The following is a 25,759-nucleotide window of genomic DNA, read 5'->3' as shown; positions in this document are numbered from 1 at the left end:
CATTAGTTGTGTACTGCTATTGGATGGTAAAACCTCCGTAGACGGGGGACTCCAGACATACAGAATCTGAGCAGCGGTACAATGAGATATTGTAGTTTCCTCTGTATCATACCGCTCAACGTCATGGATACTACCATTTACTCTCTCTGTTACGTCGGACGGAGGAGTAGAGGCGTTGAAAGTTGAGGGCAGATACAGCGGAGTACGCTTTGAGCATGGGTTTCATGAACCATATCATTGGTGGATATTAGAAGATTATTATATAAGTATGATAGAAGGAAAGGTCAAGGGCAGTAGGCTTTATTAAAATCACCACTGCAAGGCTTGGCTAAGTAGTCGATCTTGGCAACTGATATTCAGAAGATGGAGAGAAGAAGGAAAGGGGAGAGTCTGGTGGGATTAGAAGGGGGTTTATATACCCCAACAGGAAGCCAACAAGTGAACGCTCTTATCTCCCGATCCCCAGGAATGAAGGTAAATGGTGAACGAAAGGAGTGAACGATGAGCAATGGTTGCTTTGACAGGCCTTTACTAGGCACTCCGTTGAATACTGAGGTGATTCTCGTGCACTGGAATGCATTCAACGATGCGGCTTGATCAAGCCGCAGTTGCCCTAACCAGGGAGAGTAGTGAACGGAGTATTGGGACCAAAGCATGAGGATAACAGGACCGAATGGTTCTAGTTTAAGAAATGAGCTGGTAAGACACGGTGATGACCGTCATAACAAGGTTAGGGCTGTGGAGTTTGGACAGTTGGAACGTACCGGGTGACTCTTTGTGAACTTGAAATGCAGTATAGGCGCACATAAAGATGACAGACTGCTAGCTAACTTATCCTGGAACAATGTGCTTTGCTCTGTGCTAAATAGAGCCTTGGCGTTAATGGGGCCCTGCTTCTAATGTAAGCGGCGGCATAAGAGAGATATAGGTATGCCGGAAATGATAGGGGTCCTACCAACTTACAAGCTCTTTGGATGATCAAGTACTAGAGCTTCTTCATATTATCTGATGTATCGGCTGTTGTACTCGAAAACTTCGCCCATTGGGCCATATAATTTGCATAATAAAAGGATGTAGTTCCTCGTGAGTATTGCCTTGCATGAGCCGGATGGCCCAACTGGCAGAGTACCGAGGCAGGTCTATTTAGATACAGTCCTTGAGGCATCGATTATCTTTGATGCGCTGCGCGACGTTGGTAGCATCCTCTAACCTCTGGGCTATCACAAATCTTATAGAACAGTGTACAGATCCGCGGAATAGGAGCGAGCAGGATATTTCCAGAGAGTTGAAGGTAATAATTCTAGAACTGAAGCTATGGACATTGGGAGTACTCGTAGTGATCTTATCAACATCAACTTCTACTTAGAGAGCGATGCCAAAGTAGCGGCACCATGAGGGAAGCTAATACATGCAGACTCGAGCGTCTACAACGTAGTAACTAGGTCCTATAATGCTGTCAACATGGACGGAGTACGATCAGTACACAGTCAACATATAGCTTCTTGTAGGTTCATGCTGCACACTCTAAGCGAGGTCAGCATTATCGGAAGTTGTTCTCAGTATAGGGGCTGATTACCCGAAACGGATAGCTTCAAGGCGCCTTGATTAATAAGGGTCTCTTAGTAGTTATTAGCAAGCAGGTAGGCAGTAGTACTCCGTAGTTACTCCGGATAAGCATGAGCGAATGACGAGACCCGATGAGGTGATTTCTGGAAGTGGAAGTGGAAGTATTGGGTAACGCGAGAATAATAATACAGTAATATACACGGCAAGTGGGGTGGATTGATACAGATCAATACTTAAGTTACTTTACCTTACCTTAGCTGCCTGCACCTGCCGCTGCAGTTCGATTGCAACCCACGGGATTGGAAAGGTCCAGGGTCTGGCGCAACAAGGTAAAGTAGCATTCTGAGAGGTGCTCTGTCCTCTCTTTCTGTCCATGAGACGATTTGGGCCTCGGAGAAGCTTTCTCCTTTTCCCGCAGTAACCTCCAGTGATACACCTAAGCATCCAATCATACGTTCCCAAAGCAGTCTGGACCCGACTTGCTTATGAATCTGTAAGCACCCCTCAAAGCTGGTTCGGGAAGGTGGAATACAGCAGCAAAACGTCATTCCGAAGGACCCCGCCAGGTGGGGGTTTTTTGGTGAGCTTCCGATGGAGGGAAGGCCGACATTGGAAGCCCATCGAATCCACTGGGGAGCAACGAGAGGGTGAGGGACTGCTTCTGCTGTTGCTGCTGCTGTTGTTGGGTCGCTCATTATTTACCCCTCGTTCGCTTCTTCTCTCCTCTTTCTCTCCCCATCTTCCTTCTCAAAATCTTGAATTTATCCCCAGATCCAAAGTAATCAGATCTTCAAATACCGTCAAAATGGTCAAGGCTGGTAGGTACCTGCACTTTTCTTCAGCCCTTTTGGTTTTCCCCTGCTGCTATTGGCCTTAACCCCCTCCACGGATCCACGATCGACCGTGGCCGGGGGACCTTGAGTGAGCAGATTTGAGCACCTTGCGATCCCTCCTGCCATCACTCCCCCTTCCCATCCACCTATCATGGTCTGGGGACCCTGTTTGCCAGCCCGGCAAGCTCAGGGGGATTCGGTGACATCTGCCTGCTCATTCGTCCCCCCGTTCAGCTGGAGCTTTGTTGGATGTGGTTTCGTATTGATTGTACCCACGATCAAAGTCGGGGTGGATGGGCCAGTGATCGCTGGATCTCGTGCTTCTGGAAGGGTTCCATCGATCACTGTAAATCATGGGCTGACACTCATCTCTTAGTCGCTGTTATCCGTGGAGACTCCAAGGTCTCCGGCACTGTCACTTTCGAGCAGGCCAGCGAGAGTGCCCCCACCACCATCTCCTGGAACATCACTGGCCACGACGCCAACGCTGAGCGTGGCTTCCACGTCCACCAGTTCGGTGACAACACCAACGGCTGCACCTCCGCTGGCCCTCACTTCAACCCCTTCGGCAAGACCCACGGTGCTCCCGAGGACGACGAGCGTCACGTCGGTGACCTTGGCAACTTCAAGACCGATGCCGAGGGTAACGCCGTTGGCTCCAAGCAGGACAAGCTGGTGAAGCTCATCGGTGCCGAGAGCGTCCTGGGCGTACGTTTTCAACACCTCCCCCTTCTTGCTTACTTACTGTGTTGGTGAAGATGCTAATGCAATGCATACAGCGGACCCTGGTCGTCCACGCTGGTACTGATGACCTCGGCCGTGGTGGCAACGAGGAGTCCAAGAAGACCGGTAACGCTGGTCCTCGTCCCGCCTGCGGTAAGCTTATTTCTACCAACATACTCCCTGAAATGGGATCGTGTTTACTGATCTCGTCTGTTACAGGTGTCATCGGCATTGCCGCTTAAGTGCCTAATTCAGTCTCCAAAGCTGTTTGTCGAGGATGTGAAGGGCTAGATCAGACTGAGTAGTCTGCCATTATCCAGTCGATGACGGGGAATAAAATGAATGCACGAATGACTTGATGCCAACTGTTATGTTTACCGGCAATCCTGCCAGACTGTATCAAAGCGCTGATTAGCTCTGCTGTGGGTAGTACAGAATGTAACCCTTGTACTGGAAGTATTAGCTTTCCTATCTTTACACCCAAGTACGTAGTACATGTCAAGATACACAAAGTCCTATCGTCGTCTACTTTGTATACTCCTTGCGGCCTAGTGTGATTCTAGTGCTTACAGCTACATAATCGGTGTCATTGGACACACGGGCCAAAGACGAGCGATAAAGGCATACTCAGGCTCAATTAATTAGCACAAAGCCCGCAGCCAGAAACATTGAGTAACTCATGGTCTGTACTGCAGCTCAACTGTGCTAATTGGTGAAGCATCTTCAGTGAAATAGGTAGTGAAGGGACGCTTTCTCTGCAGTGATGGAGCTCCAGGAAGCTTGTAGGTCAGTCACTCTGGTGGTAAAAGAGTCACAAGGTGTAGAAAGATTCACCCATCATGTTCACTGGGTCTAGAAAGCCAATTCCATAGTTTTATCAAAAGCAACGGTGCGGATAGTTGCAGGAAAGCAGGACTGTCGAGGCCAAGAGTCGAACTCCCCCACAAAAGTCAGGTGCCCGCCCGAGCGCGATTGGCCGCTCGGACTGCTGTACCTGGCCTCAATGGAAGTAGTCCGACTGTCTTCTTCTCCCTTTCCCCTATCATTCATTCGGTCTTTTTTCTTGTCCCCTTCTCATAATTCATTACTTACATCCTCTTTTCGTTAATTGCTCTTGCCTCCTTCCCCTATCTCGTCAATTACCGGTGTCGCCTGTCGCTTTCCAGCATGCCTCTGGAAGCCCGCGTGAAATCTGTCCTGTCCGGCGACACGGTGGTGCTGTCGCATATCACCAACCCAGGCCAGGAACGTATCCTCAGTCTTGCATATGTCTCCGCGCCGAGGCTACGCAGAGAGGGTGACGAGGTGAGTTGGTTCTCTCTTAAGTGTTCAGATACAATGTCAATGCGCGGCACAACCGTTGCTTTTCTGCCTGTATAGGTGGCCTCTACATTGGGGACAATTGGCTGCATTCCATCCGAAATCTCACATTCTTCACTGCATTTGATTCGCCCCATGTGTCGTTTTGACTACCATCGCTTGATTGCTATATCAATAGCTTGCTAACTTCCGCCATTTCCTTTCCGCAGCCGTACGGCTTCCATTCCCGAGAGTTTCTCCGTGAGCTTTTAGTCGGAAAAGTCGTACAATTCCAAGTCCTGTACACCATCCCTACCGGTGCTAAGCGCGACTACGGCACAATCAAACTCCCGACCTTCGACGTCTCCCTGCCCGACATCAGCGTCCAGGAAGGATGGACTCGCGTCCGCGAAGAAGCTGGCAAGCGCAGCGACGAGTCTGAAGAGACTGTGGCGTACCTGCAACGACTCCGTGCATTGGAGGAGCATGCCCAGACGGAGGGTAAGGGAACATGGGCTAGCACAGAGCAGGGTCGCACAGAGACCACCTACGAGTTGTCTGACCCCAAGGCACTGGTCGACGAGTGGAAGGACAAGCACCTGGAAGGTATCGTAGAGCGGGTCCTGAACGGCGACCGGCTGATCGTCCGTTTGCTCCTCTCTTCGGAGGAGCACTTGCAGGTCGTCGCCGCCATGGCCGGTGTTCGTGCACCAGCAGCCAAGCGAGTGACGGCTGACGGCAAGGAGCAGCCTGCAGAGCCGTATGGTGACGAGGCATTCCAGTTCGTCGAGTCGAGGATTCTGCAGCGCAAGGTACAGGTGTCTCTTCTGGGCGTCACCCCTCAGGGCCAACTGATTGCCAGTGTTCTCCACCCGAACGGCAATGTTGCCAAGTTTCTGCTGGAAGCTGGTCTGGCTCGTTGCCACGATCATCACTCCGCCCTGCTCGGTACTGAAATGGCAGCTTTCCGCCGTGCAGAGAAAGTGGCCAAGGACGCTAGAGTGGGCATCTTCACTGGTCTGGTTGCTCCCAAGGGTCCTGCTGGCGGGGCCGAGGACTACGTTGTTTGCCGCGTGCTGAATGCAGACACGCTCTTTATCCGCAACAAGGCCGGTCAGGAGAAGAAGATTAGTCTCAGCAGTGTCAGGCAACCGAAGCCATCTGATCCCAAGCAGGCACCTTTCGCTGCCGATGCTAAGGAGTTCGTGCGCAAGAAGGTCATTGGAAAGCACGTCAAGGTCACCATTAACGGCAAGAAGCCCGCGACGGAGGGATACGAGGAGAGGGAGGTTGCCACTGTTGTCCAAGGAAACACCAACATCGCTCTGGCCCTTGTCCAGGCGGGTTACGCTTCCGTCATCCGCCACCGCCAGGATGACGAGGACCGGTCTCCTGAATATGACAACCTCATGCTTGCGGAATCAGAGGCCCAGGCCGAAGGCAAGGGCATGTGGGCCGCGAAGCCCCCCAAGCCCAAGCAGTACCAGGATTACTCGGAAAGCGTTCAGAAGGCCAAGATGGAAGTTTCCATTCTCCAACGCCAGAAGCGTGTGCCTGCCGTTGTTGACTTTGTCAAGTCGGGATCCCGCTTCACTGTTCTGGTTCCTCGCGAAAATGCCAAGTTGACTCTCGTCTTGTCGGGTATCCGTGCTCCCCGGTCTGCTCGTAACCCCGGTGAGGCTTCCGAGCCTTGTGGCCAGGAGGCTCATGATCTCGCAAACAAGCGCTGCATGCAGCGTGATGTTGAGATCGACGTGGAGACCATTGACAAGGTCGGTGGATTCATTGGTACTTTGTATGTGAACAAGGAGAACTTCACCAAGGTTCTCCTTGAAGAGGGTCTTGCTACCGTTCACGCTTACTCTGCCGAGCAGTCTGGCCACGCAACAGAATACTTTGCTGCGGAGCAGAGGGCCAAGGAGGCCCGCAAGGGTCTCTGGCACGACTGGGACCCTAGCAAGGACATCGTTGAAGATGAGGAGGAGCCTACCAACAGCAACAACAACACTGATACCGAGGTTTCCCAGCGCCGCAAGGACTACCGCGATGTGATAGTCACCTATGTTGATCCTACCAGTGGCCGCGTTAAGGTCCAGCAGATTGGCACAGGTACCTCTGCCTTGACGGAGCTGATGAGTGCTTTCCGTTCGTTCCACCTCAACAAGGCCAACGACACTCCGCTTCCTGGACCTCCTAAGGCTGGTGACTTCGTTGCCGCCAAGTTCACCGAGGACAACGAGTGGTACCGCGCTAAGGTCCGCCGCAATGACCGTGAGAACCAGCAAGCTGAGGTTCTTTACATTGACTTCGGTAACTCGGAAGTCCTGCCCTGGTCCCGCCTCAGGCCCTTGAGCCAGCCGCAATTCTCTGTCCAGAAGCTTCGCGCTCAGGCAACTGACGCAGTGCTCTCCTTTGTCCAGTTCCCTGGTGCGGAAGATTACCTGCAGGATGCAGTCAGCTTCCTCGAAGACCAAGTCTACAACCGTGAGCTTGTTGCCAACGTCGACTACGTGTCCCCGGAGGGAACCCTGCACGTCACCCTGCTGGACCCTACCGAGTCCAAGAACCTGGATCACAGTATCAATGCCGACATTGTTCGTGAGGGGTTTGCCATGGTGCCCAGAAAGCTGAAGGCCTGGGAGCGGGCTGCTACAGAGACACTGTCGCACCTTCGCAGCGTAGAGGAGGAGGCGAAGCAGGAGCGACGGGGTATGTGGGAGTATGGCGACCTGACCGAGGACTAAATATTACACTGATCATAGTGTTGTGTTTGGAGTGGCTGAAGAAGATGTCTGTACAATTATCCACATGGCGCTTTATGTTGATTCCCATGAGCGACGCAATGAGCGGCTTTAGGGCATTCTTACATTGGCAGCTTTCATGAGCCGTGCTACATTAGTCTAGGATTTCTCAAATATGTTTTTCTTGAATAAGGATACCAAAAGTTGGATCTTTTGCAAGCTTCCCTTGTTTTTTTGTGCATTGCATAATATCGTGCATAGATTACATAAGCGGAAGTCATCCCTGCGACTGTCCGATACGGCGAATTGTCTTTTCCCGACTTCGCGGCGTCAGCCCAATTTTCTTGTCCTTTATGCCATTTCCCCGCCATTCCCCTCGTGTTTGCGGTTTCGCTCGTTGTTGGACTTCTTGTGATTATAATCCGACGTAGCCGGCGCCTACTCGACCTGAAACAAGGCCTCGTGACGGGCTCAACACAGATAAGACTATAACCGACTTCCGCCGACGCCGAGCTCATCTCGTCAAGGGACCCGCTTAACCTTCACTACTTCCCTCTTTTGCAGTCGCTCAATCTCAAGCATACCTATTTTTCGTTGAGTTATCACAATGCCTTTCTGGGGAACGAAGTCCTCCCAACCTGCAGCGGAGAGCGACGCCAACTCTACGCATGATGCAACCGAACATATCAACGATCCCATTGCGTCGGCCTCGCAGGCGGCTGGCACGGCGTGGCTCGCTGGCCATCTTCACCACCTGACTGACGACCAGGAGAAGAAGCTGGAAGAATTCAAGAAACTGTGTGAAGAAAAGGGTTACTACAAGCCGGAACGAGACGGAGAGAAGGCGAGCCACGATGATGCGACGATGCTGTATGTTTCTTTTTCGTGCTTCATCCACATAGAGCCCGTCACGCTCAATGAACACGCATTGGAGAGAAGCTAACGTGTATAAATTTAGGCGCTTCCTTCGCGCGCGCAAGTTCGACGTTGACGGCGCTTGGGGCCAGTTCAAGGACACTGAGGATTGGCGCCGGGATAATGCCATTGAGTCGCTCTATGAGAACATTGATGTGGAATCTTACGATGCTGCCAGGCGCATGGTTCGTGAACTGATCTGTACGTGTATTGTGCTAGTCGCTAACTCGATTTTATCTAGTATCCGCAATGGACCGGTCGTCGAGACCGCCGCGGTATTCCCGTCTATGTTTTCGAGATCAAGCATCTGAACAGCAAGAATATGGCCGCATACAACTCGACCATGTCCTCTTCTACCTCCACGGCCGAGACGCACCAGTCCTCCACGGTCCCGCAGCGCCTCCTGCGTCTGTTCGCTCTTTATGAAAACCTCCTTAACTTCGTCATGCCCCTGTGCTCGAAGCTTCCTCGTCCTAACCCGGAAACTCCCATTGTCACATCTACCAACATCGTTGACGTTAGTGGCGTTGGGCTCAAGCAATTTTGGAACTTGAAGGGCCACATGCAGGATGCTAGTGTTCTGGCCACTGCTCATTATCCGGAGACCTTGGACCGGATCTTTGTGAGTCTACCACCCCGCTCTTTACTCAGGGATAACCCCTGCTAATCAGGTATTTTTGAAGATTATCGGTGCCCCCTCTTTCTTCCCTACCGTCTGGGGTTGGATCAAGCGCTGGTTTGACCCAGGCACCACTTCGAAGATCTTCATCCTCTCTGCCGCCGAAGTAAAGCCCACCCTGACATCCTTCATGGACCCCTCCAGCATCCCGAAGCAGTACGGCGGCGACTTGGACTGGCAGTGGGGCGACATGCCTTACCTCGATGATGAGGCCCGCAAGGTTGTCGGGGTCCTCGAATCTCCTCCCACTGAGGGACAGACCAAGCCTGATTTCATCAAGGGCCCAGTCCTGTTCAAGGGTGACCACGTCGAAGTCCTCGGAAAGGTGAACGGCGAGAGCCGCAAGTCCAACATCCCTGTTGGCGCAACTCCAGCTCAATCAAACAACAACAACGCCACCCCAGTGCAGGTCGAAAAGCCCGCTGAGAAGGAACAGGAGAGCTCTGAGAACGGCGAGAACGAGAAAGTTCCCCTACAAGAGCCGGCTCCCGCATCGGAGACTGAGACGCAAACAGTGACTGCTTAAGTCACTTCGTCTCTAATCTCTTCCGAGCACTTTCAACTGATTTTTCTTTCTCTTCACTTTCTTCGTCGAAGGTACTACTAATAGAACCCATTCACGGCGCCAGCGGTTACCCCGATTCATTCTCGTTACCTTTTTTTCCCTACAACCTACTACCCTTCTACTACCCTTCTAGATAATATCCCACATTTCAACCATTGTTCTTTTTCTCTCACATTTGGTCTTGCACAAAATCATCATGTTAATATACTACATCTTCCATATTGTCATTTTTCAGGATCTGTCATAGGTGTGACTTGTGTGTGCAGCAGCCATCACCATCATCATCATAGAAAGATGCATCATTTTCGGGTTTTCTTTATATAAATAGTTATTAGTATACGTCTTTATACGTCCTGCTACTATTTTCTTTCCTAGTCTACTGTAACAGTTCAGGGTTTTTGGCTGTCATAAGTATTAATAAAGACCTTGAGGTTGGTTTTCGGATAATATTATATATCTCTCACCAACGAAATTGACATGTGCCTGTATTCACTATATGGTTGCTGTACAAGGGGTAGATCAATGCATGATTAGTGTCTATTACTTTCTATGCAAATGCCATAGTGTGGTAACCATATTCATCTACCTCGGTAAGATCAGCAACCACTAGTAGTATACAGTCAGCATTCCAAATTCATTAAACGCCCACTTCTCATTGAGCAAATAAACCAAGAATGAGAAGATTACGTTTCTCGTTAATCAGATAATTGAGAGATACTATAACTGTATGTATGTTATATTACGTCTTTACATCGTATCGTATATCTAAAGTAAATAGGTAGTAGTAGGTAGTAAGGCAGGGCAGCAACTGCGTTAACTGCCCCTCATTCCTATCCCATCCCAACGTTTCGCTATAATACATCAATCACAACGCAACTAAACTAAATCAGACTAGACTAGATTTCATGTAGATGCCTTCCAGATCGCGTTGATCTGCTTTCTCTTGACCTGTTTCGAAGATTTTGGTTAGCCAGCTGTTCACTGATTATGAAAAAACACAACATGTGTGGTAGATAATGAATTGGTAAGATGAGGGGATGAACGTACCATCGGGGCCAGAACAATCACACCAGCTGTCAACGCCACGATAGTCAAGACTAATTGCAACTTGGAGAATCCCTTGCCCAAGACATCGAACGCCTGGCTGGGAGTTGCGCGCGTAGCGAAGATGTCTCCGCCAAAAGCGAAGATCAGGCTAGTACTTTCGAGCAATGTCGGGGCGGAAAGAACACTCTTAATGCCCGCGACGTCCCGGGAATGCGTGTGGTACCATTTGCCATCGAATTCGAGGAAGGGGTTGTACTTGAACAGGCCCTCTTCGGCTTCGGTAGAAGTCGGGTCCCGGCCAATAGGACGGCGGGGGTCAAGGACCGGACGGGGGATGCCGATGATGGCGTTGGAGGAGGGGAGAGTGCAGAGGAGTTGGCGAATGGTGATGCCCTGGCGGGTCTGAGTGACGGCCATATGAGAAATGGGTTCCGGAATGATGAAGGCTTGTGAAATCACGTGGGGCAGAGGGAGGTCACTGATGCTGGAGTAGTTCGATGCCGAGTCCAGAGGGCCGCGGTCATTGGGAACCGGGGACTCGTATAATTCGGAGATCACCAGCTGGTAGCCCTTGGCACTGGAGGGATCGACAGCATCTGCCCAGAAGGAGTAGGCGAACCAGTTCTCAGAAATGGCAGAGGCAATGGGCTGCGTGGGGTCAACTCCTTGGTGAGTGCTGGTGTGGAGGATCTTTCCAGAGATGGCATCCAAGAGATAGAAGGTGGCAGAGCTCTCGCCCACGGCGGTGATGAGGGCGAGGTTGGGGTTCAGGTACTTATAGAGAACAGACCGGTTGCCCAGAACTTTACCGATGGAAGCAACAGGATCGTGAGAGGGCCGTGCGGTGGCATGGATGATCTTCTCACCTGGGGTAGGCAGGAACTGCCAGACAGGGTGCTTGTTATCGCGAGCGGTCCATCCGAGAACACGGCCATCATCGCTGAGCGTCACGAAGAAGTCCTGGCCATCAATGGACTCGAGGGGCGTACCATCCTCCTTGATGCCGATGGTAAGGGGTGCGGTGCCATCGTGGGCAACGGCAACCGAGCGGATCTTTGCAGTACCGGGGGTGCGTGCCAGAATCTCGCCAGACGTGACATCCAACGTGACAGAGCTGCCATCATCGACATACACTGTAGCAGTGCCAGGCTGGGCCAGAATAGCCTTCACATTCCACGAGTCCGCTTCCGCGGCCTTGACCTTCCAAGACACGGCGCCGTGCTTGGCGGCATCAAGAGCGTAGACTCTTCCGTTCTCTGTGGCCACAATAACAGACTTGACAATACCGAAACTGTCAAGGTTAGACACCTCATCAGTCAAGATACTGGTCAAGATACGCTTGGGAAGGCCCTTCAGCCACTCGGGAAGATACTGAAGGTCTTTGGCATGACGCTTGACGCGGTGCATGTAGGCCCCGTAGAGGCTCTCGTGACCCTCAACTTCTAGTTGATGAGCCAGATCCTCCTGGACGGCCTCCTCAACCCAGGTAGCGGCCAGGGCACCCGACAGAGCTTCATATCTGGTCCATTCCGTCTGGCCATTGCGGATCAATTGCCAATCGCCGGATGCCAAAGCAGCGGCTGCCCGGACGGCAACACTCTTATCCTTGACAACGACCTCCGATACGGAGTGCAAGGCTTGCTCCATAGGGGGGGCCTGATGGACCCATCTTCCCAACACCCCATGGGAGACGGAAGAGACGACGGTGATCTCCGACTGAGTGATACGTGTGAAGTACACGTTGGCATCCTTGTTGCTCGTCGAGAAAACGGACCATCCCTGCAAGCGAGGTAGTTCGTAGGCCTTGGATATCGAAGCGGACTTCAAATCAATGTGATAAACTTCCGCCCAAGTGGTGGACTCCGTCTCGTAATGGACCAGGAAATGGGGCAGCGATTCGAGCTTCTTGGGAGCATGGACCGTGATAGAGCTGATGCTCTCTCCACTTGTGTTCTCAATATCGAACGCGTGTACCTGCTTTGTTCCGATGATGTTGACCTTGAGTGTCTTGAATGACTGATCTGCCCAGACAATCATGGGCGCGGCAGTATTCGCGCCCACGAAAAGAACCGAATTGGCGTCGAACAAGTCACTTTCCGAGCTCAGAATCTGCTGTCGAGTTTGGCGACCGGTCAAGGGATCCAAGGACGTAACCTTGATTCTATAGCCCTTCCGCGAGGACGGCTGCAAAGCGACGTAGAAGACCTCGGTGGCCGATGACGACAACTGGAGGGGAATGTCACCACTAACCGGGAAGTGTCAGCAAAAGGAAGCTCCAACAGAAGTAAATCAGAAGTATATTCGTACCTTTCATCCAAGTGCTCCCATTTCGTCCGGCCCGAATCTCCATCCAGCCTTCGGACAACGCCAGCCTTTCCGCTCCAAAGCGCCACAGTGTCTTTCGTCGACGGAGCTGCATTGACATCCTCCAGCTCCAAAAGCTCGAGATCAGCAACCACTTCACCTTCAAACCAGTTTTCCCAGATCAATTTGCCATCCAGCGCAGTCCACGAAGAAATGTAGTCGCCGAGCGCGCTGACCAAGGCGTTTGTGCCTTCGGAGGCGCGGAGAAGACCGTGGGCATTGCTTTCACCCCCGGGCAGATCAGATCGCGAGAGATTCTGTCTCCAGACAAGGGAGCCGTCCTTGGGGTTCACTGCACCAAGCAGTGACTTCTCCGAGAGAGTGTAGAGTAAGGAGGCATTGGAGGAAGCGGACGGTTTAAGGAAGAAGGTCGATTGCGAGGTGGGAAAGCCGAGCAGCGCGTGATGGTAGTCGACATGGTTGACCTCGTCCCGGTAGATGGCCAGTGACGAGGGAACGCACGAGGCGAGCAAGAGAAGCGTCGCCTGTAGCCACATGATTATGACTGAGATTTCGGGTCGGGCATTGGAGAGCGACAGAGGAGAGAGGTAGTCTAGCTGGGACGAGATGGTGGCCGACTAACGATAAGCTGCGGATCATCGATGACGGGCGGTGATGTATCATCAGGCAGAATCCCTTTTCCTCCGGTTTATGTTTCCACCACAGCTTCAGCTTTTTACGCGATTTTTGATTTCACCACTAACAACCTCTCCATTATCAATAATAGCTCTTACACGGCTCTGCTCATAGCACTCATGGAGCTGGCATGGGTGTGGCTAGCATGACAAGCAAATGAAGTGCGACACATGTCCACCGCTTCAAGTTCATCGTTGTCTACATGAAGGGACTTACGTTCTGCTACTGATCAAATAATGATATAATCCGAAAATATACATTTTGATGTTATTCTATGTACAAATACAAGCTTCTGAATGCAAATGATGCTCCTATCCAACAGAAAGAAAAAAGCCCTTACGCTTGCCCGAAGCAGGCCTTGTTGGCAGCCCTGACAACCGCCTTCTCTCCCTCGCTCATGTCGTTGGTGATCTCCCATGGCTGACTTCCCATACCCATGGCGCGCAGGCCTTCTGCGTCAACAGAACTCCAATCAAGGGCTCCCTGGAATCCGGCCTCACCGGGTCCACCAGCGCTCGGGAAATCCCAGGGCGGGGAGTAAGCAAGCGCAGCCTGGCGTTGCTTGAGGAGGTAGTTCACGTTCATATCGCACATAGGCGTGGCAGGGATATACATCACGCTAGAGTCTCCCTTGCCGCGATGTTCCTTGTCAACAGAGTGCAAGGAATCGCAGTGCCAGGCAACGTAGTCACCCGGTTGCACCTCGGGGACGGACACCATTGTGGTTTCGAGTTCCAGGTGAGGATGCGTGACGGGGTTGTACTCCTGACACGTACCGGGCACAGCACCGGGGAATGTGTTATCCAGCAGCGGTTGCGAGGAGACTGGGTCGAAGAAAGGCCGGAGGATGGTGTAGGCAGTACTCTGAATGAGCATGGGGCAAACATGCATCGAACCTTCGCCAGGAGCTGTGTTAGACATGGACAACCATCCTTGGAAGAATCGCAACATCGAGCAGGAACCTGCGCCATTGTACATGTCCATGTTGGCCGCGACCCGGTGCTTGGCGTCCCACGGGTCCCATTCCTCCCATTTGCCCTCTAGAATCTTGGTGTAGACTTGGGAATATTCAGGATCTTCCCAGCGCTCCAATGATCCACCATCAATGTGAGGACCAAGGGTGAATTTTGCGTCACCCGGTTGCCGGATGCGGAGTCTGTCTGCGTAGGTCAAGGGATTCCGAGTCGAGATGGGCGTGTTGGGATCGGACGAGTGCCAGAGACGCTGCAGGAAGCGCTGGGTACCGAGCATGTTCGGATGTGACCGGGCCTCTGCTTGAGAGCGAGTCCAGTAGAGCTCATAGACAGCTGGGGAGTCGGGAGGGAAAGCCCTGACGCGCTCTTTATTGGCAGCAGCATAGTCCTTGATCCTCTCCTTCCAGTCCAGAGCTTTCTCTCGAGACACCACGTTCCTGATCACCACGGAACCTCTATGACGGATCTCCGCAAGGATGTGATCTGGGACGGTGCCGTTGACCACGTCGGAGTATTGCACTGACGGGATGATCTGGAGAGATCGTTAGTGCCACTCATGCATAACTGAGATGCCTTCAGAACTTACATCGCTTCCTTTGGATTTGATCTTATGCACTTCCTCTTCCATGCTGGGAAGGAGTCGCTCCCAGCTCTCCTTCAAAGCTTTTTCATTCTTCTCAAAGTATTTCAGCTTCAGATCCTTGAACCGCGAAGGCAGTGGCTCTGGCTTGTAGTCGGGTCTCAAACTGGGGAAGACGCTGGAGATATCGCCCGCCGCCTTGGTCATCGTCGACGCGGAAGTCGACGTGGACGCGGCGCGGGCGGCCGTTTTTGAAAGGAACTTTGACATAGACATGATATCTAGCTTTCCAATGAGTACTTGGAATCTGAATATCGCTGATCACTGGCAAACAGAGCTAGGATCTCTTGTGATTGATATACCTACAGCTGGGGCGGATGAACTGTCGGGAAGACAGATACAGCAGTCGGCCCGATTACCTGATACGGTAGTTCCCCGCCTCCCCCCGCAAAAGTGGCACTGCGAACATGCGGGAATGTTGCTCTTTGCAGGATCCACATCACCCCCGGAACTGAATTATTGCCTTCCTCGCGGTTAACCCCTGATCTCATGATCTCAGAGGCGAATAAATAGGAGAAAGATGTATATGAATAGAGTACGGAGTAGTTTCCCGGGGCCAGAATTAAAACTAGTCTAGCCATTCTCCCTTGCACGTCATGCACCGAACGCAGTGGATCAAATCTCGCTGCCAATGACTTTAAGCGGACTGATCGGCACGTTCACCGAGGCGAGCATCCTGAGAGGCAGCGGTCAAATTGGAGATGATGACTTGTCATCGGTGTTTTTCCGGGTTACTACTACCTTCAAGGGCCCTCATCCTCGGTCTAGTGATACAGCGACATGCTGTAGGCAAGTCCCGGTCTCGTGTCAAACCCCTCCGGAGCAGTTATAAAGTAGGACAGGGCCACTCTGTAGAAAGCGGGTAAACCATTACTGCCCACTGCTGGTCGCTGAACATAACTTTCAATTTAGAATGTCCTTCGCCGTAAGAGACCGATCAGCTATCGTGACGGGGGCAGGTTCCGGTGCGTCACACATGATATTCATTCGACAAGCACATTTCAACTAAGTAGTCGGTGTAGGCATTAACCTCTCCTTTGCCAAACTCCTCCTCGAACATGGATGCAATGTCCTGTTCGCCGATCTAGCTCTACGTCCAGAGGCACAGGCGATCGTGAACCAGTACTCAGCGAAGGGGAAGACGCCACGAGCCGTCTTCCAGCAGACTGATGTGACCGACTGGCAACAGCTCGAGCGTATGTTCGAGGTAGCAGAGCAGGAGTTTGGAGAGATCGATGTGGTGTGCCCTGGTGCAGGCATCTTTGAACCGGTATAGTTCCTCCATCCACCGATACCAGTGTAGTGCATCACGCAAGGGGCAGTACGTTGCAGGGACGTCCGGTTGCTTACCCCGGTCTACATCACAGCACTGGACCAACTTCTGGCGCCCTCCGGGAACCCCTGAAAGCCGAGACCCACGGTATGGAGGTCGCTATGCCCTTCTCGATATCAACCTCACGCATCCGATTCGCACGACGCAGCTAGCCATTTCCCATTTTCTACGCTCTGGAAACAAGCAGCGACGCAAGCACATCGTTCATATCTCTAGCATTGCCGGCCAAAACCCCAACTTCGTCGCCCCGATTTATGTCGCCACGAAACATGGTATCAATGGCTTGGTACGGTCGTTGGCTGGTCTGGATCAGGAGTGTGGAATCCGTATCACGGCTGTGGCACCGGGAGTTATCAAGACACCGTTGTGGACGGATCATCCTGAAAAGATCAAGGTCGTAAATGAAGGGACTGATGCATGGGTCACGCCAGACGAAGTAGCAGAGGTTATGTTGGCGCTTATCCAGCAGGACAAAGTGAGCGGTATTATTGGGGATCGAAGTGGTCGTGGTCCCCAGTATACAGTCAGTGGCGGAACCATCCTGGAGGTCTCCAAGACGGTTCGCTCAGTAGAACCTTTTAATGATGCCGGACCTGGAGACCGACCAGGCAATACGGCCTCTGATAACAGTGCATTGATCAATGAGACACTTGGTCTGCTGTCGCAGCGCGGATGGGGAATGCCTAAGTTGTGATAAAGAATAGTGATAGAGAATAAACTAGTAATACTAGTACTTTGGCTTTCAAGGTATTGGACGTCTGAGTATTTCCAGACATATAACTGAAAAGCCAGATTCATGTATGTCTCAAGAATATGAGAGGTGTTGACATGCCTATGATGTGGCTCGATTGGATGACTCATGCCAGATATGGAAACTCTCTGCTGCCAGCTACAAAGACAAGAATATGTATTACTGGGTTTTACTGGATTCTTCGAACCTGTCTATTTTTCGAATCAAGGCAAGCTAGCACTCTGCAGATTGCGTGAGGGCACTAAGAAATGGTGTATGACCTGTGCTTCAGCCTGAAGGACTACTCCACTCACTGTCTCAGTAAGAACATGGACTGGCTGGCTGTCTTCCCACAATAGCAAAATCTTAGCAACGAAACAGTGCATCGGCATCAGCTGTATCCTCAATGGAATATGTATTTCTAAAGAATCATTACACTACAAAGTAGACAACTCATAGATAGTAAAAAGGTGTGGTAAGTAGTAGTGACAATCTGGGGAAAGAGTGAAGCCACCAATGGCGGTGGGTGACAGTTTTCAGGGACTGACTAACTAAAGAAAGCAACTCAACTCTCCACCGCCTCCGCTTCTCCGGCGGCTTTTGGATTGCGCTGTTCAATGTTCCCCTTCCCTTTTCCTTCTTCTTATCTCCGAATGTCTTTCCCTTCTCCAACCCCTCTTTTTTAATTTCTCCTTTAATTCTCCCTTTCCAACTGACTTATTCGCTGATTTGTTTTACATTCCTTACCGGCTTCCGAGCACATCTCCCGCTGCACCGCTGGTTCGAGTGGCTTCAACCGACTATGGTTGGTTGATCACCCGCAATCTTTGTCGTGTGGCCACCTTCAATCCTTATCTACCGCCTCAAATATCTCCTACTTCTACTACCACCTTCTAACGCAACCCTACTCTTCCCCCAATCTACTTCCTCACGATGATGGACGACGAGGCTTCCGTCGGGATTGGCTCCCCTCGACCCGGTTCTCGAAGGTAAACGATACCATCTCCAATTCGGAGTACTTCTCCTGCTCTCAAAAAGGCCTTATCGCTGACAGGTACCCATCGGTCGCAGACACGGCGGCAAAGGGAAACGAAGCGTCGGACATCATGGCGACGCCAGCTGGGTCAGCTGTGTGATCAATCTGGTCAATACAAGTAAGTCGAGCCGGATATTATACACTTTTTACTCTGCGATCATTTGCTGACTTGTGCTCCGTCTCTGTCTTCTAGTTATCGGTGCCGGCGTTATGGCCATGCCGTTGGCCATCTCTCATATGGGAATCGTCCTCGGTGTTTTTGTGATTCTGTGGTCTGGAATAACCGCAGGTTTCGGTCTATATCTCCAGTCTCTATGTGCTCGATATCTCGAAAGAGGCACCGCATCCTTCTTTGCCTTATCCCAGATCACCTATCCTAATGTGGCCGTCGTTTTCGATGCCGCCATTGCGGTCAAATGTTTCGGAGTCGGTATCAGCTACCTCATCATCATTGGCGATCTGATGCCGGGAGTGGTTCAAGGATTTGTTGGAGGTGCTCCGGACTATGACTTTCTGGTGGATCGGCATTTCTGGGTAACGGCCTTCATGTACGCTGACTACTGCATTGAGTGCGTCGGACAGTGCTAACTACTTCCAGGCTGATTGTTATCCCTCTCTCATATCTCCGCCGCTTAGATTCGCTCAAGTATACAAGTATTGCAGCTCTGGTCTCGATGGCCTATCTGGTGGTTTTGGTTGTATACCACTTCGTGAAAGGGGACACTATGGAGGACCGTGGTCCGGTTCGAGTGATTCACTGGGCAGGCCCTGTTCCTACCCTCAGCAGTCTGCCTGTGATTGTGTTCGCGTTTACATGCCATCAGAACGTATGCTCCGGGTCCCACAAGCCAGATCTTAACTTCCATGGTTCATTGCTCTGACATACATTGCAGATGTTCTCAATTTTGAATGAGATTGGCAACAACAGCCATTTCCGTACCACCGGTGTTGTCCTGGCCAGCATCGGCAGTTCTGCCGCCACATACATTCTTGTGGCTATCACTGGCTACCTCTCCTTTGGAAACAGTGTCGGCGGAAACATCGTGAGCATGTACCCACCAGGTCTTTGGGCCACGATTGGTCGCGCTGCTATCGTCATGCTTGTCATGTTCTCGTATCCCCTTCAATGCCACCCGTGCCGGGCCTCCGTTGACGCAGTGCTGCGCTGGAGGCCCAAGTCCTCGTCCAATAGCGACACCTCGCCTCATCGGAACCCGCTGCTGGGGCAGAGGGGCGGCCGGACTGCGGAGCCCATGAGTGACCTTCGATTCTCGATCATTACGACCACCATCCTTGTCCTGAGCTACATTGTGGCCATGACTGTATCGTCCCTGGAAGCCGTTCTTGCCTATGTTGGCAGCACAGGAAGCACCAGCATCAGTTTTATCCTCCCCGGGCTATTCTACTACAAGATCTCGTCTCCCGATTCGCCTCACCACCAGCGTCTGATGAAAGAAGACGACGAAGCGGCTGAGGGTATGCTGTCTGACGATAGCAACGACGAAGATGGAGAAGAGAGCGTGCAGGCACGCCCCCTAACCGACAGTGGCATCCTCCGCCGAGGAAAACGTCACTGGCGCCGATCCCTACTACGAAAGTTGAGTTTGGCACTCGTAGTATACGGGGTCGTGGTTATGGTCGTATGCCTGATCACAAACTCTGTTTTCCTCGCTTCTCATTAGAATGAGCTTTTAGTTTTGGATGCGGGGAAGATGAATGATCTGGATGCATTCCATTTTTCTCTCGACAAGCTTTTTGACCCTCGTGTGTGGTGAACTTTTCCGCCTTTCTTACTAAATTTAGACACTCCCTACCAATCTTTCTTTTTTTAGGTCTCATCTTTTTCGTTTCTTGCATCTATTGGTCTCTTTTTCCTTTTTCGGGTTCGCGATCTAGATCTGGGTACTCTTCGTCCAACGGTTACAATGTTGGGGTTTATGCACGCTATACCATTGCAGCGGCGTTGGGAGGTCATGGTTGGTCCGGTTTAGATATCTGCTTAATACTAAACCTTGGGAATAAACTTTCTTTTTTCAATATATTGGTGTCTTTTCTTATCTCTTCATCCATTGGTCTGACCTGGTTAGCGTTGTGTTATTTCGATTACCAAGTTATCATGCTCTGATGGTTCTGGTATGCTTCCTTACTCATACATACTCCGGTTCAGATTTAAAAGGAGATATAAAACACCTGTCGGAGTCAATCTACTACAAGGGAAGAAAAGTCTTATTGCAGAAGGCATTGTAACTATTGAATGGATATTATTAAACAGCGCTTGTCTTAACGAGTGGAAGAAGGAACAGAGAACAACGCAACTAGAACTAATCCGATGAAGGGTACAAGATCATCATTTGAGCGATACAAAGTAGTCAGGCGCGGTATTATTTTATCATCGCATAAACAACACTCACTGCACTTTCCTCAACCACCACCCAGCATGCAGTACAATCTGTATCGAACCATGCCACACCATCACATCCCCATCTACCCCCTCCATCAAAACAACAACCCAGGCGATCAACGATCGACCTAGTTATTATTCTGGTTATTCAAGATCCTCAAAATCGCCAAAAACAAGTTCAAAATGTCCAGGTACAGCGAGATCGACGCCGCAATCTCCTCCTCCACATGATAATGTCTCATGACCAATTGCGTATCAACGAGAATATAGGCGGAGAAAATCAGCGCCGCCAAACCCCCATAAATTAGCTCGACGGTGCTGTTCGCCGGGAAAAACACGGCCACGAAACCAAAGAGGATGAGGAACCACAATCCACCGAATAGATAGGGCATCCAGTTCGTGAAGTCATACGTGGTCTGGCAGGCGAAGAGGGTGAGAGCGACGAAGAGACCCAGCGTCAGGATGAGGGCTTGAATGACGAGACGGGCGTCATAGAAGGAGGTCACGACGCTGATGGAGTAGGCTTCGAGGAGGGTGAAACCGGATAGGAAGAGGAGGTTGGCTGGGTAGGATTTGCGCTTCCAGTAGGTTACGAGCATGAAGCCAAGGGCGCCGAAGACGGAGACCATCATGAGCCAGAAGTTGGATTGGATCCAGGAACGGTAGTTCGGGCTGAAGAAGGAGATGGAGCTCATAATCGTGGTGAGGAGGAGTTGGGCCGTTCTGGTTTTCATTCTTGTGTTAGTAGATGTACACTTGGGGATAGAAGTGTGGATGGGGCTTACAAGATTGCATAGACCTTCCGGATGAACTGCATACGGATGGGCAAGGTGCCCTCCGCGACGGTGCCGCCGAACTAATCACATTGATAGTCAGTTACTTTTATATCCAAATAATAAGCTGTGAAGCGTGGCATGGCGAATATACCTTGAAATCATCAGGAACATTGTCGTCCTCGCTGCGTGGCGCTGCTTGCGAGTAGTCGGCCGTTGCCTGATAAGACGGCGGGGGTTGAGTATAGGCGCGCTCCTCGAAGGAGTCGCGCTGTGGAGCGGGCTCGTATCTGGTGTTGGCTGCCATTTGCAACTGTGATATCAAAGGTCTCTGCGATGTTGTCGGACTATAAAATTGGATGGAATGGGTTGATGGGACAGTCTGTCACACTAGATAGACTAATCGGGGAAGGGAAGGAGAGGGTCGAGAACCGCAGCGGCGGCCGCGGCTCAACGGCGCTCCGGGGCAGGTGACGTCGGTGCTGTCACCTGATGGCCTTTATGCCTCAGGCATGCATTTAGTGCCATCTAGTATGTTCTAGTATGATGCTGAGATTCCCATATGCATTAAATTCACTCCGTTTGGGCTTTTGGATTGCACGATATGTGATATGTGATATGTGAGAATTTAATGAAGGAAAATAGCACTGAAATGCTCATAGTAAGTAGTATAGTTGCTGCCATTAACCCCTATCATTTGCCTCTATTATGTTTAGTATGTATCATATCTATCGTAATATATATATATGCCATGAAAAGAAAGGCGTGAGGCAAGTTGTCATCCATCTGTAGTCACCGTCGGCTTCCTCTCTAGTTCCGCTCCTCATGGAATGGGAGCTCTTCCCTGATCACATCATCATCCGTGGACGCTCTGCCGTCGTGCTCGTTATCTTCATCGTCAGTGGAATCATCCGGAGTATCCCCTGAGCCACGTAGTGGCTGATTCCCTGGGTCTTGGCCTGGTCGCTTCTTCCGCTGGAAGTCCTGGGCATGCGCTGAAGCCAGCAGCGAGCCGACACGGGATAGGCCGCGATTGCGGACCGACATGCCTGGAGTGGATGGGGTCCCGTGCTCCACATCGTGTGCTTGCGGTTGCTGATCTTCCAGCTGCACGCCATCTGCTTGCTGGTCAACCTGCGTTGGCGGGGAGGAGACCTGATAGGGCAGTGGCACATCTCTAGACGCCCGGAACAACAGAACGTTGGTGCAGTGTTCATTCTCCACACGGAAAATCGTCCAGACACCTCGTCGGCAGACTTCCGACAGCGCCACGAAGAAGCTGAGCAACGCTGAGTGCTGCATGTCCTTCGTAAAGATGGCATAGAAAATCCAGTTGAATCGCACGACGACGTCAATGACCATCGCGATATAGTAGACCCATGCGTTACGGAACGCCAGGACATCGCGCAGCAACGGGCGCTTGGCGTAGGCGTTCCCCAAACTCCAGTCCATTATAAGGTCCCAAACCGAACAATAGACGGCATTGAGCAGCGCAAAGGTGATAAATGTAGCCTGGAAGCGTTCCGCTTTATCGATGCGATACAAGCTCAAAGTGACATAGTATAGAATGGTGAACGTGTATTTGCCAAAGTTCAGCAAATGCGGGAAGACGTTCCTAGTATCTGCGTAACGTCGTAGACACTGCAGAGCTCTCCAAATGCCCGGTAGGCAGGTAAAGAACCCAAGCAGCCTGGAATGAGAAGAATTGCACTGGGGAGGATTACCCCAATGATGTGCGTAGAGACAAAAGAATAATTCAATATTCTGAAAAGATCAGCCACAACATGTTCCTTGTACGGCAACCGCGTCACTTACACCCATAGCGTATGTCTGGGAGCAATACATATCTCCCAGAAAGAAATCACGGAACTCGACAGGATAAAACCCTGCCAGGAGCAGACGCCACTATTTTTGTTAGCCGTGATTGAGAACCCGCTTTGGGAGAGCGTCACTCACATTGGAATATGCCCACCATTTGCGGCTGCGGTGGTAGAGTGTCCGCACGGGCAGAAAAAGAACGATTGTCGTCAAACCGACAAGGACGACAGGCCAATAAATATACATGCTATTAATTGACATGAAATTGAGCCACATGAAGAGACCCAGCAGAAAGAAGAAAAACGACGGCAGCTGCTACAGTCAGACACACCATCAAAAGCCCACACTGAATAACCTTACCTCTGTAAGCTGGCGCCAATCTAATGCATGCCTCGTATCATATTCAAACACAAAGACGTAATTGATTTTGGCCTGCGTCCAAACCATACAATCCAAGCAAAACAGTAGGAAATGAAGTACGACGAGAAAATAGCCACCGTACATCTGTGCCGAGAGTCAGCTAACAGCAGATACTACAAGAACGGTGATATACTGACCTGAAGCAGATAGCTTGTGTGAGTCTTGACCTCATCATCCCGGTCACGCAGATTCTGCACAGCATACACTAATGACTGAGCGCCAAACAGGACACCACCCATCAGCAGTACGCCGGCACGGAACGTGCACGGAGAATAATCTCCGGCCTTGTTGATAGTGTGGCGCAACTTTGAAGCGGCGATCTTGCGATTGCCACGCTCGAAGTAACGGGCGTACAGGTCCTCTGCTGCGGACAGCAGGTTCTCAGTGACCTCGCTCTGAACGAACCACGACTTGTTGACTTTCTCAGACATATAGCGCTGCGCCGGACGCGCATTGGTAGCCTTGTCGTACTTCTTATTGATCTTCCGGAAGGCCGTCCTGTTCAGGTAAGCGTAAGCCTTCAGCAGCTCCACGCCTCGATAGTACTCCTGAAGTGCATGCTTCAGCTTCCTCTTAGCGGAGCGATAAGAGACATCGCTATTTGTCGGGTCTTCCGGTCGACGGATGAAATCCCGACGCGTCACTGTACGCTCGGCATCCTGTCCCTGTATAGCTGCTGACGGGGTGCCCAACTCCGCCAGGGCTTTGGAATTCTTCCCGAAATTACGCCCAGTAAGAGCACCACGTAGACCGAACCCAGTGAGTCCGCCAAGAGGACCGAGGGCGTGAGACTTCTGTGTCCCTTCCTTCTCTGGCCGTGCCAATTTGGCAACGAGAACCTCCTGTGTGCGTTGGTCGCGCATGATATGGAGCTGATGACGTAACACCTTGAGACGTTCTGCGGCCTCCGCCTCCTTCATCTGATAGAAGGATTCTATCTTGGCCAACTCGCCATCCAAGAAAACGAAGAATTCATCCTCTCGCTTCTCGAGTTCAGAGGATCCATCCGCTCCACGCTTCTCTGGGGTATCCCAGTCCTGGTAGGACAAGACACGCTGGAGCAATGAACCTCTTCGGGCCGTATTCCTCTTATGATCCTTCTGGGGCGTTGCCGGACTCCGGTGAGCCGTGGCCTTGGTCGCTGTCCGTGTGCTCGCATGCCGCGACATTACCGGCGACGGGGTTTCGGGTACACTGGTCTGCTCCGCATCCCGCTCCGACGAGTAGTCATTTTGCTTTGGGTCGATTGCGGGATCTGGCAGTCGCAGGGAGGCGACATCCGACGATGCGGCGTTCAGTGGAGGAGAGGCGACGATACTTCCATAGCTTCCAACGACGCCCGAAAACCGAGACCCGGGTACACGTAGTGGTTGGCGCTCACTGCGGCTAGAGCCCGAGCGCGGTGAACGTGGCGTAGGACCAGTGCTTCTTATAGGTGTGGAAGGAATGTGGGAGGTATCATTGGCGTCGAGTCTACTACTGGTGCGTCGAAATGGGGACGGGCCATCAGAACCAGCAGGACGATCATGTTGGTCGTCATGCGCAGAAGCATTGTGTTGTTGGAAAGAGGGATGACTGGGGCTTCGGGTCGTCTTTTGGAGGGCGCGAGAGATCGCTTTGACTTTCTTCTTACCGGCCTAGAATTTAAGAAAAAGCAAGAGACCCGTTAACATCCAAACTGTAGCCAGTAAAAAAAGAAAAGAAGAAGAGATGCCAGCACGCCAACGGACATACTGACCTTGTAATCTAAATATTTGGCGCGCCACTCTGGAACCAGTTGCTGTTCCAGCTCCCTATTGCGAATAGACAGTCAGTTATTCCGGTATCTTGAACCCCAGCTTCAGCTTCAGATAATTGGGAGGGAAGACGAACTTGGCGAACTTCATCGTGAGCAAACGGAGCTATAGCCGGGCATGATACTAAACGCAAAGAAGCAAACGGCGGTCACGAGAGTACTAGTACTATCAAGTCGAAGCAACGATCGCATTGGCGACAAGTCACGGCGAGAAAGACAAAACTGGAGTCTCTTAAGACATATATAGTAACTGGCAAAAACCGAAGGACCAGACACAACTTTCAACGTCCGTAGAAAGCAGCCGACGCCTCAAAAACTTTCTTTTTCTGCTCTTCCTTTCCTATTCGAATCAAGCGACCCAATAGTCTGGAACCGGGACGGTCATTATTATCTCGATTACGAGCCGGACCAACAGGAGGAAGAGGAGAAAGAGCCAACCAAGACAGGGCACGCACACACACACACACACAA

The 25,759-nt window shown here is 51.4% G+C and overlaps 9 protein-coding genes across 9 annotated transcripts; 4 read left to right on the top strand and 5 right to left on the bottom strand.

Moving 5' to 3' along the window:
* Nucleotides 1-1,576: 1,576 nt before the first annotated feature.
* Nucleotides 1,577-2,455, bottom strand: ASPBRDRAFT_540436 (uncharacterized protein). The gene has a single exon (XM_067627161.1). The coding sequence runs from the start codon at nucleotides 2,259-2,261 to the stop codon at nucleotides 1,815-1,817; it is 447 nt and encodes a 148-aa protein (XP_067479722.1). The 5' UTR covers nucleotides 2,262-2,455; the 3' UTR covers nucleotides 1,577-1,814.
* On the top strand, nucleotides 2,372-3,364 carry sod1 (superoxide dismutase SOD1; the record flags this gene model as incomplete). The annotated part of the gene is made up of 4 exons (XM_067627210.1): nucleotides 2,372-2,384; nucleotides 2,776-3,107; nucleotides 3,179-3,275; nucleotides 3,342-3,364. 4 exons carry the CDS (start codon nucleotides 2,372-2,374, stop codon nucleotides 3,362-3,364), a joined length of 465 nt encoding a protein of 154 aa, XP_067479721.1.
* A 925-nt stretch (nucleotides 3,365-4,289) lies between these two features.
* Nucleotides 4,290-7,165, top strand: ASPBRDRAFT_124683 (putative transcription factor (Snd1/p100); the record flags this gene model as incomplete). The annotated part of the gene is made up of 2 exons (XM_067617716.1): nucleotides 4,290-4,427; nucleotides 4,652-7,165. 2 exons carry the CDS (start codon nucleotides 4,290-4,292, stop codon nucleotides 7,163-7,165), a joined length of 2,652 nt encoding a protein of 883 aa, XP_067479720.1.
* Nucleotides 7,166-7,769: 604 nt separating this feature from the next.
* Nucleotides 7,770-9,282, top strand: ASPBRDRAFT_123063 (SEC14 family lipid-binding protein; the record flags this gene model as incomplete). Its single annotated transcript, XM_067617569.1, has 4 exons — nucleotides 7,770-8,032; nucleotides 8,121-8,262; nucleotides 8,319-8,699; nucleotides 8,761-9,282. The coding sequence occupies 4 exons, from the start codon at nucleotides 7,770-7,772 to the stop codon at nucleotides 9,280-9,282; spliced, it is 1,308 nt and encodes a 435-aa protein (XP_067479719.1).
* Nucleotides 9,283-10,040: 758 nt separating this feature from the next.
* ASPBRDRAFT_150537 (uncharacterized protein) lies at nucleotides 10,041-13,306 on the bottom strand. The gene is made up of 3 exons (XM_067619319.1): nucleotides 12,676-13,306; nucleotides 10,369-12,613; nucleotides 10,041-10,269 (listed from the first exon to the last, which is right to left on the bottom strand). Exons 1-3 carry the CDS (start codon nucleotides 13,227-13,229, stop codon nucleotides 10,225-10,227), a joined length of 2,844 nt encoding a protein of 947 aa, XP_067479718.1. The 5' UTR covers nucleotides 13,230-13,306; the 3' UTR covers nucleotides 10,041-10,224.
* A 398-nt stretch (nucleotides 13,307-13,704) lies between these two features.
* ASPBRDRAFT_123714 (DUF1479 domain-containing protein) lies at nucleotides 13,705-15,129 on the bottom strand (the record flags this gene model as incomplete). Its single annotated transcript, XM_067617628.1, has 2 exons — nucleotides 13,705-14,874; nucleotides 14,929-15,129. 2 exons carry the CDS (start codon nucleotides 15,127-15,129, stop codon nucleotides 13,705-13,707), a joined length of 1,371 nt encoding a protein of 456 aa, XP_067479717.1.
* Nucleotides 15,130-15,895: 766 nt separating this feature from the next.
* On the top strand, nucleotides 15,896-19,763 carry ASPBRDRAFT_124582 (putative amino acid transporter; the record flags this gene model as incomplete). Its single annotated transcript, XM_067617708.1, has 8 exons — nucleotides 15,896-15,947; nucleotides 16,005-16,252; nucleotides 16,350-16,975; nucleotides 17,345-17,366; nucleotides 18,100-18,199; nucleotides 18,275-18,629; nucleotides 18,680-18,908; nucleotides 18,975-19,763. 8 exons carry the CDS (start codon nucleotides 15,896-15,898, stop codon nucleotides 19,761-19,763), a joined length of 2,421 nt encoding a protein of 806 aa, XP_067479716.1.
* Nucleotides 19,764-20,610: 847 nt separating this feature from the next.
* On the bottom strand, nucleotides 20,611-21,631 carry ASPBRDRAFT_175594 (Bax inhibitor-1 family protein; the record flags this gene model as incomplete). Its single annotated transcript, XM_067619808.1, has 3 exons — nucleotides 21,410-21,631; nucleotides 21,268-21,338; nucleotides 20,611-21,205 (listed from the first exon to the last, which is right to left on the bottom strand). The coding sequence occupies exons 1-3, from the start codon at nucleotides 21,560-21,562 to the stop codon at nucleotides 20,611-20,613; spliced, it is 819 nt and encodes a 272-aa protein (XP_067479715.1). The 5' UTR covers nucleotides 21,563-21,631.
* A 434-nt stretch (nucleotides 21,632-22,065) lies between these two features.
* ASPBRDRAFT_124651 (SPX and EXS domain-containing protein) lies at nucleotides 22,066-25,288 on the bottom strand (the record flags this gene model as incomplete). The annotated part of the gene is made up of 6 exons (XM_067617713.1): nucleotides 22,066-23,019; nucleotides 23,071-23,160; nucleotides 23,212-23,320; nucleotides 23,485-23,505; nucleotides 23,611-25,130; nucleotides 25,232-25,288. Coding segments are annotated over 6 exons (2,751 nt in total), but the record flags the coding sequence as incomplete, so codon positions are not given.
* Between the last annotated feature and the right edge of the window lie 471 nt (nucleotides 25,289-25,759).

This window comes from Aspergillus brasiliensis (assembly GCF_001889945.1).
Source record: "Aspergillus brasiliensis CBS 101740 unplaced genomic scaffold ASPBRscaffold_5, whole genome shotgun sequence".
Classification (NCBI taxonomy): Eukaryota; Fungi; Ascomycota; class Eurotiomycetes; order Eurotiales; family Aspergillaceae; genus Aspergillus; species Aspergillus brasiliensis.
This window is presented reverse-complemented; position numbering and strand designations above follow the sequence as displayed.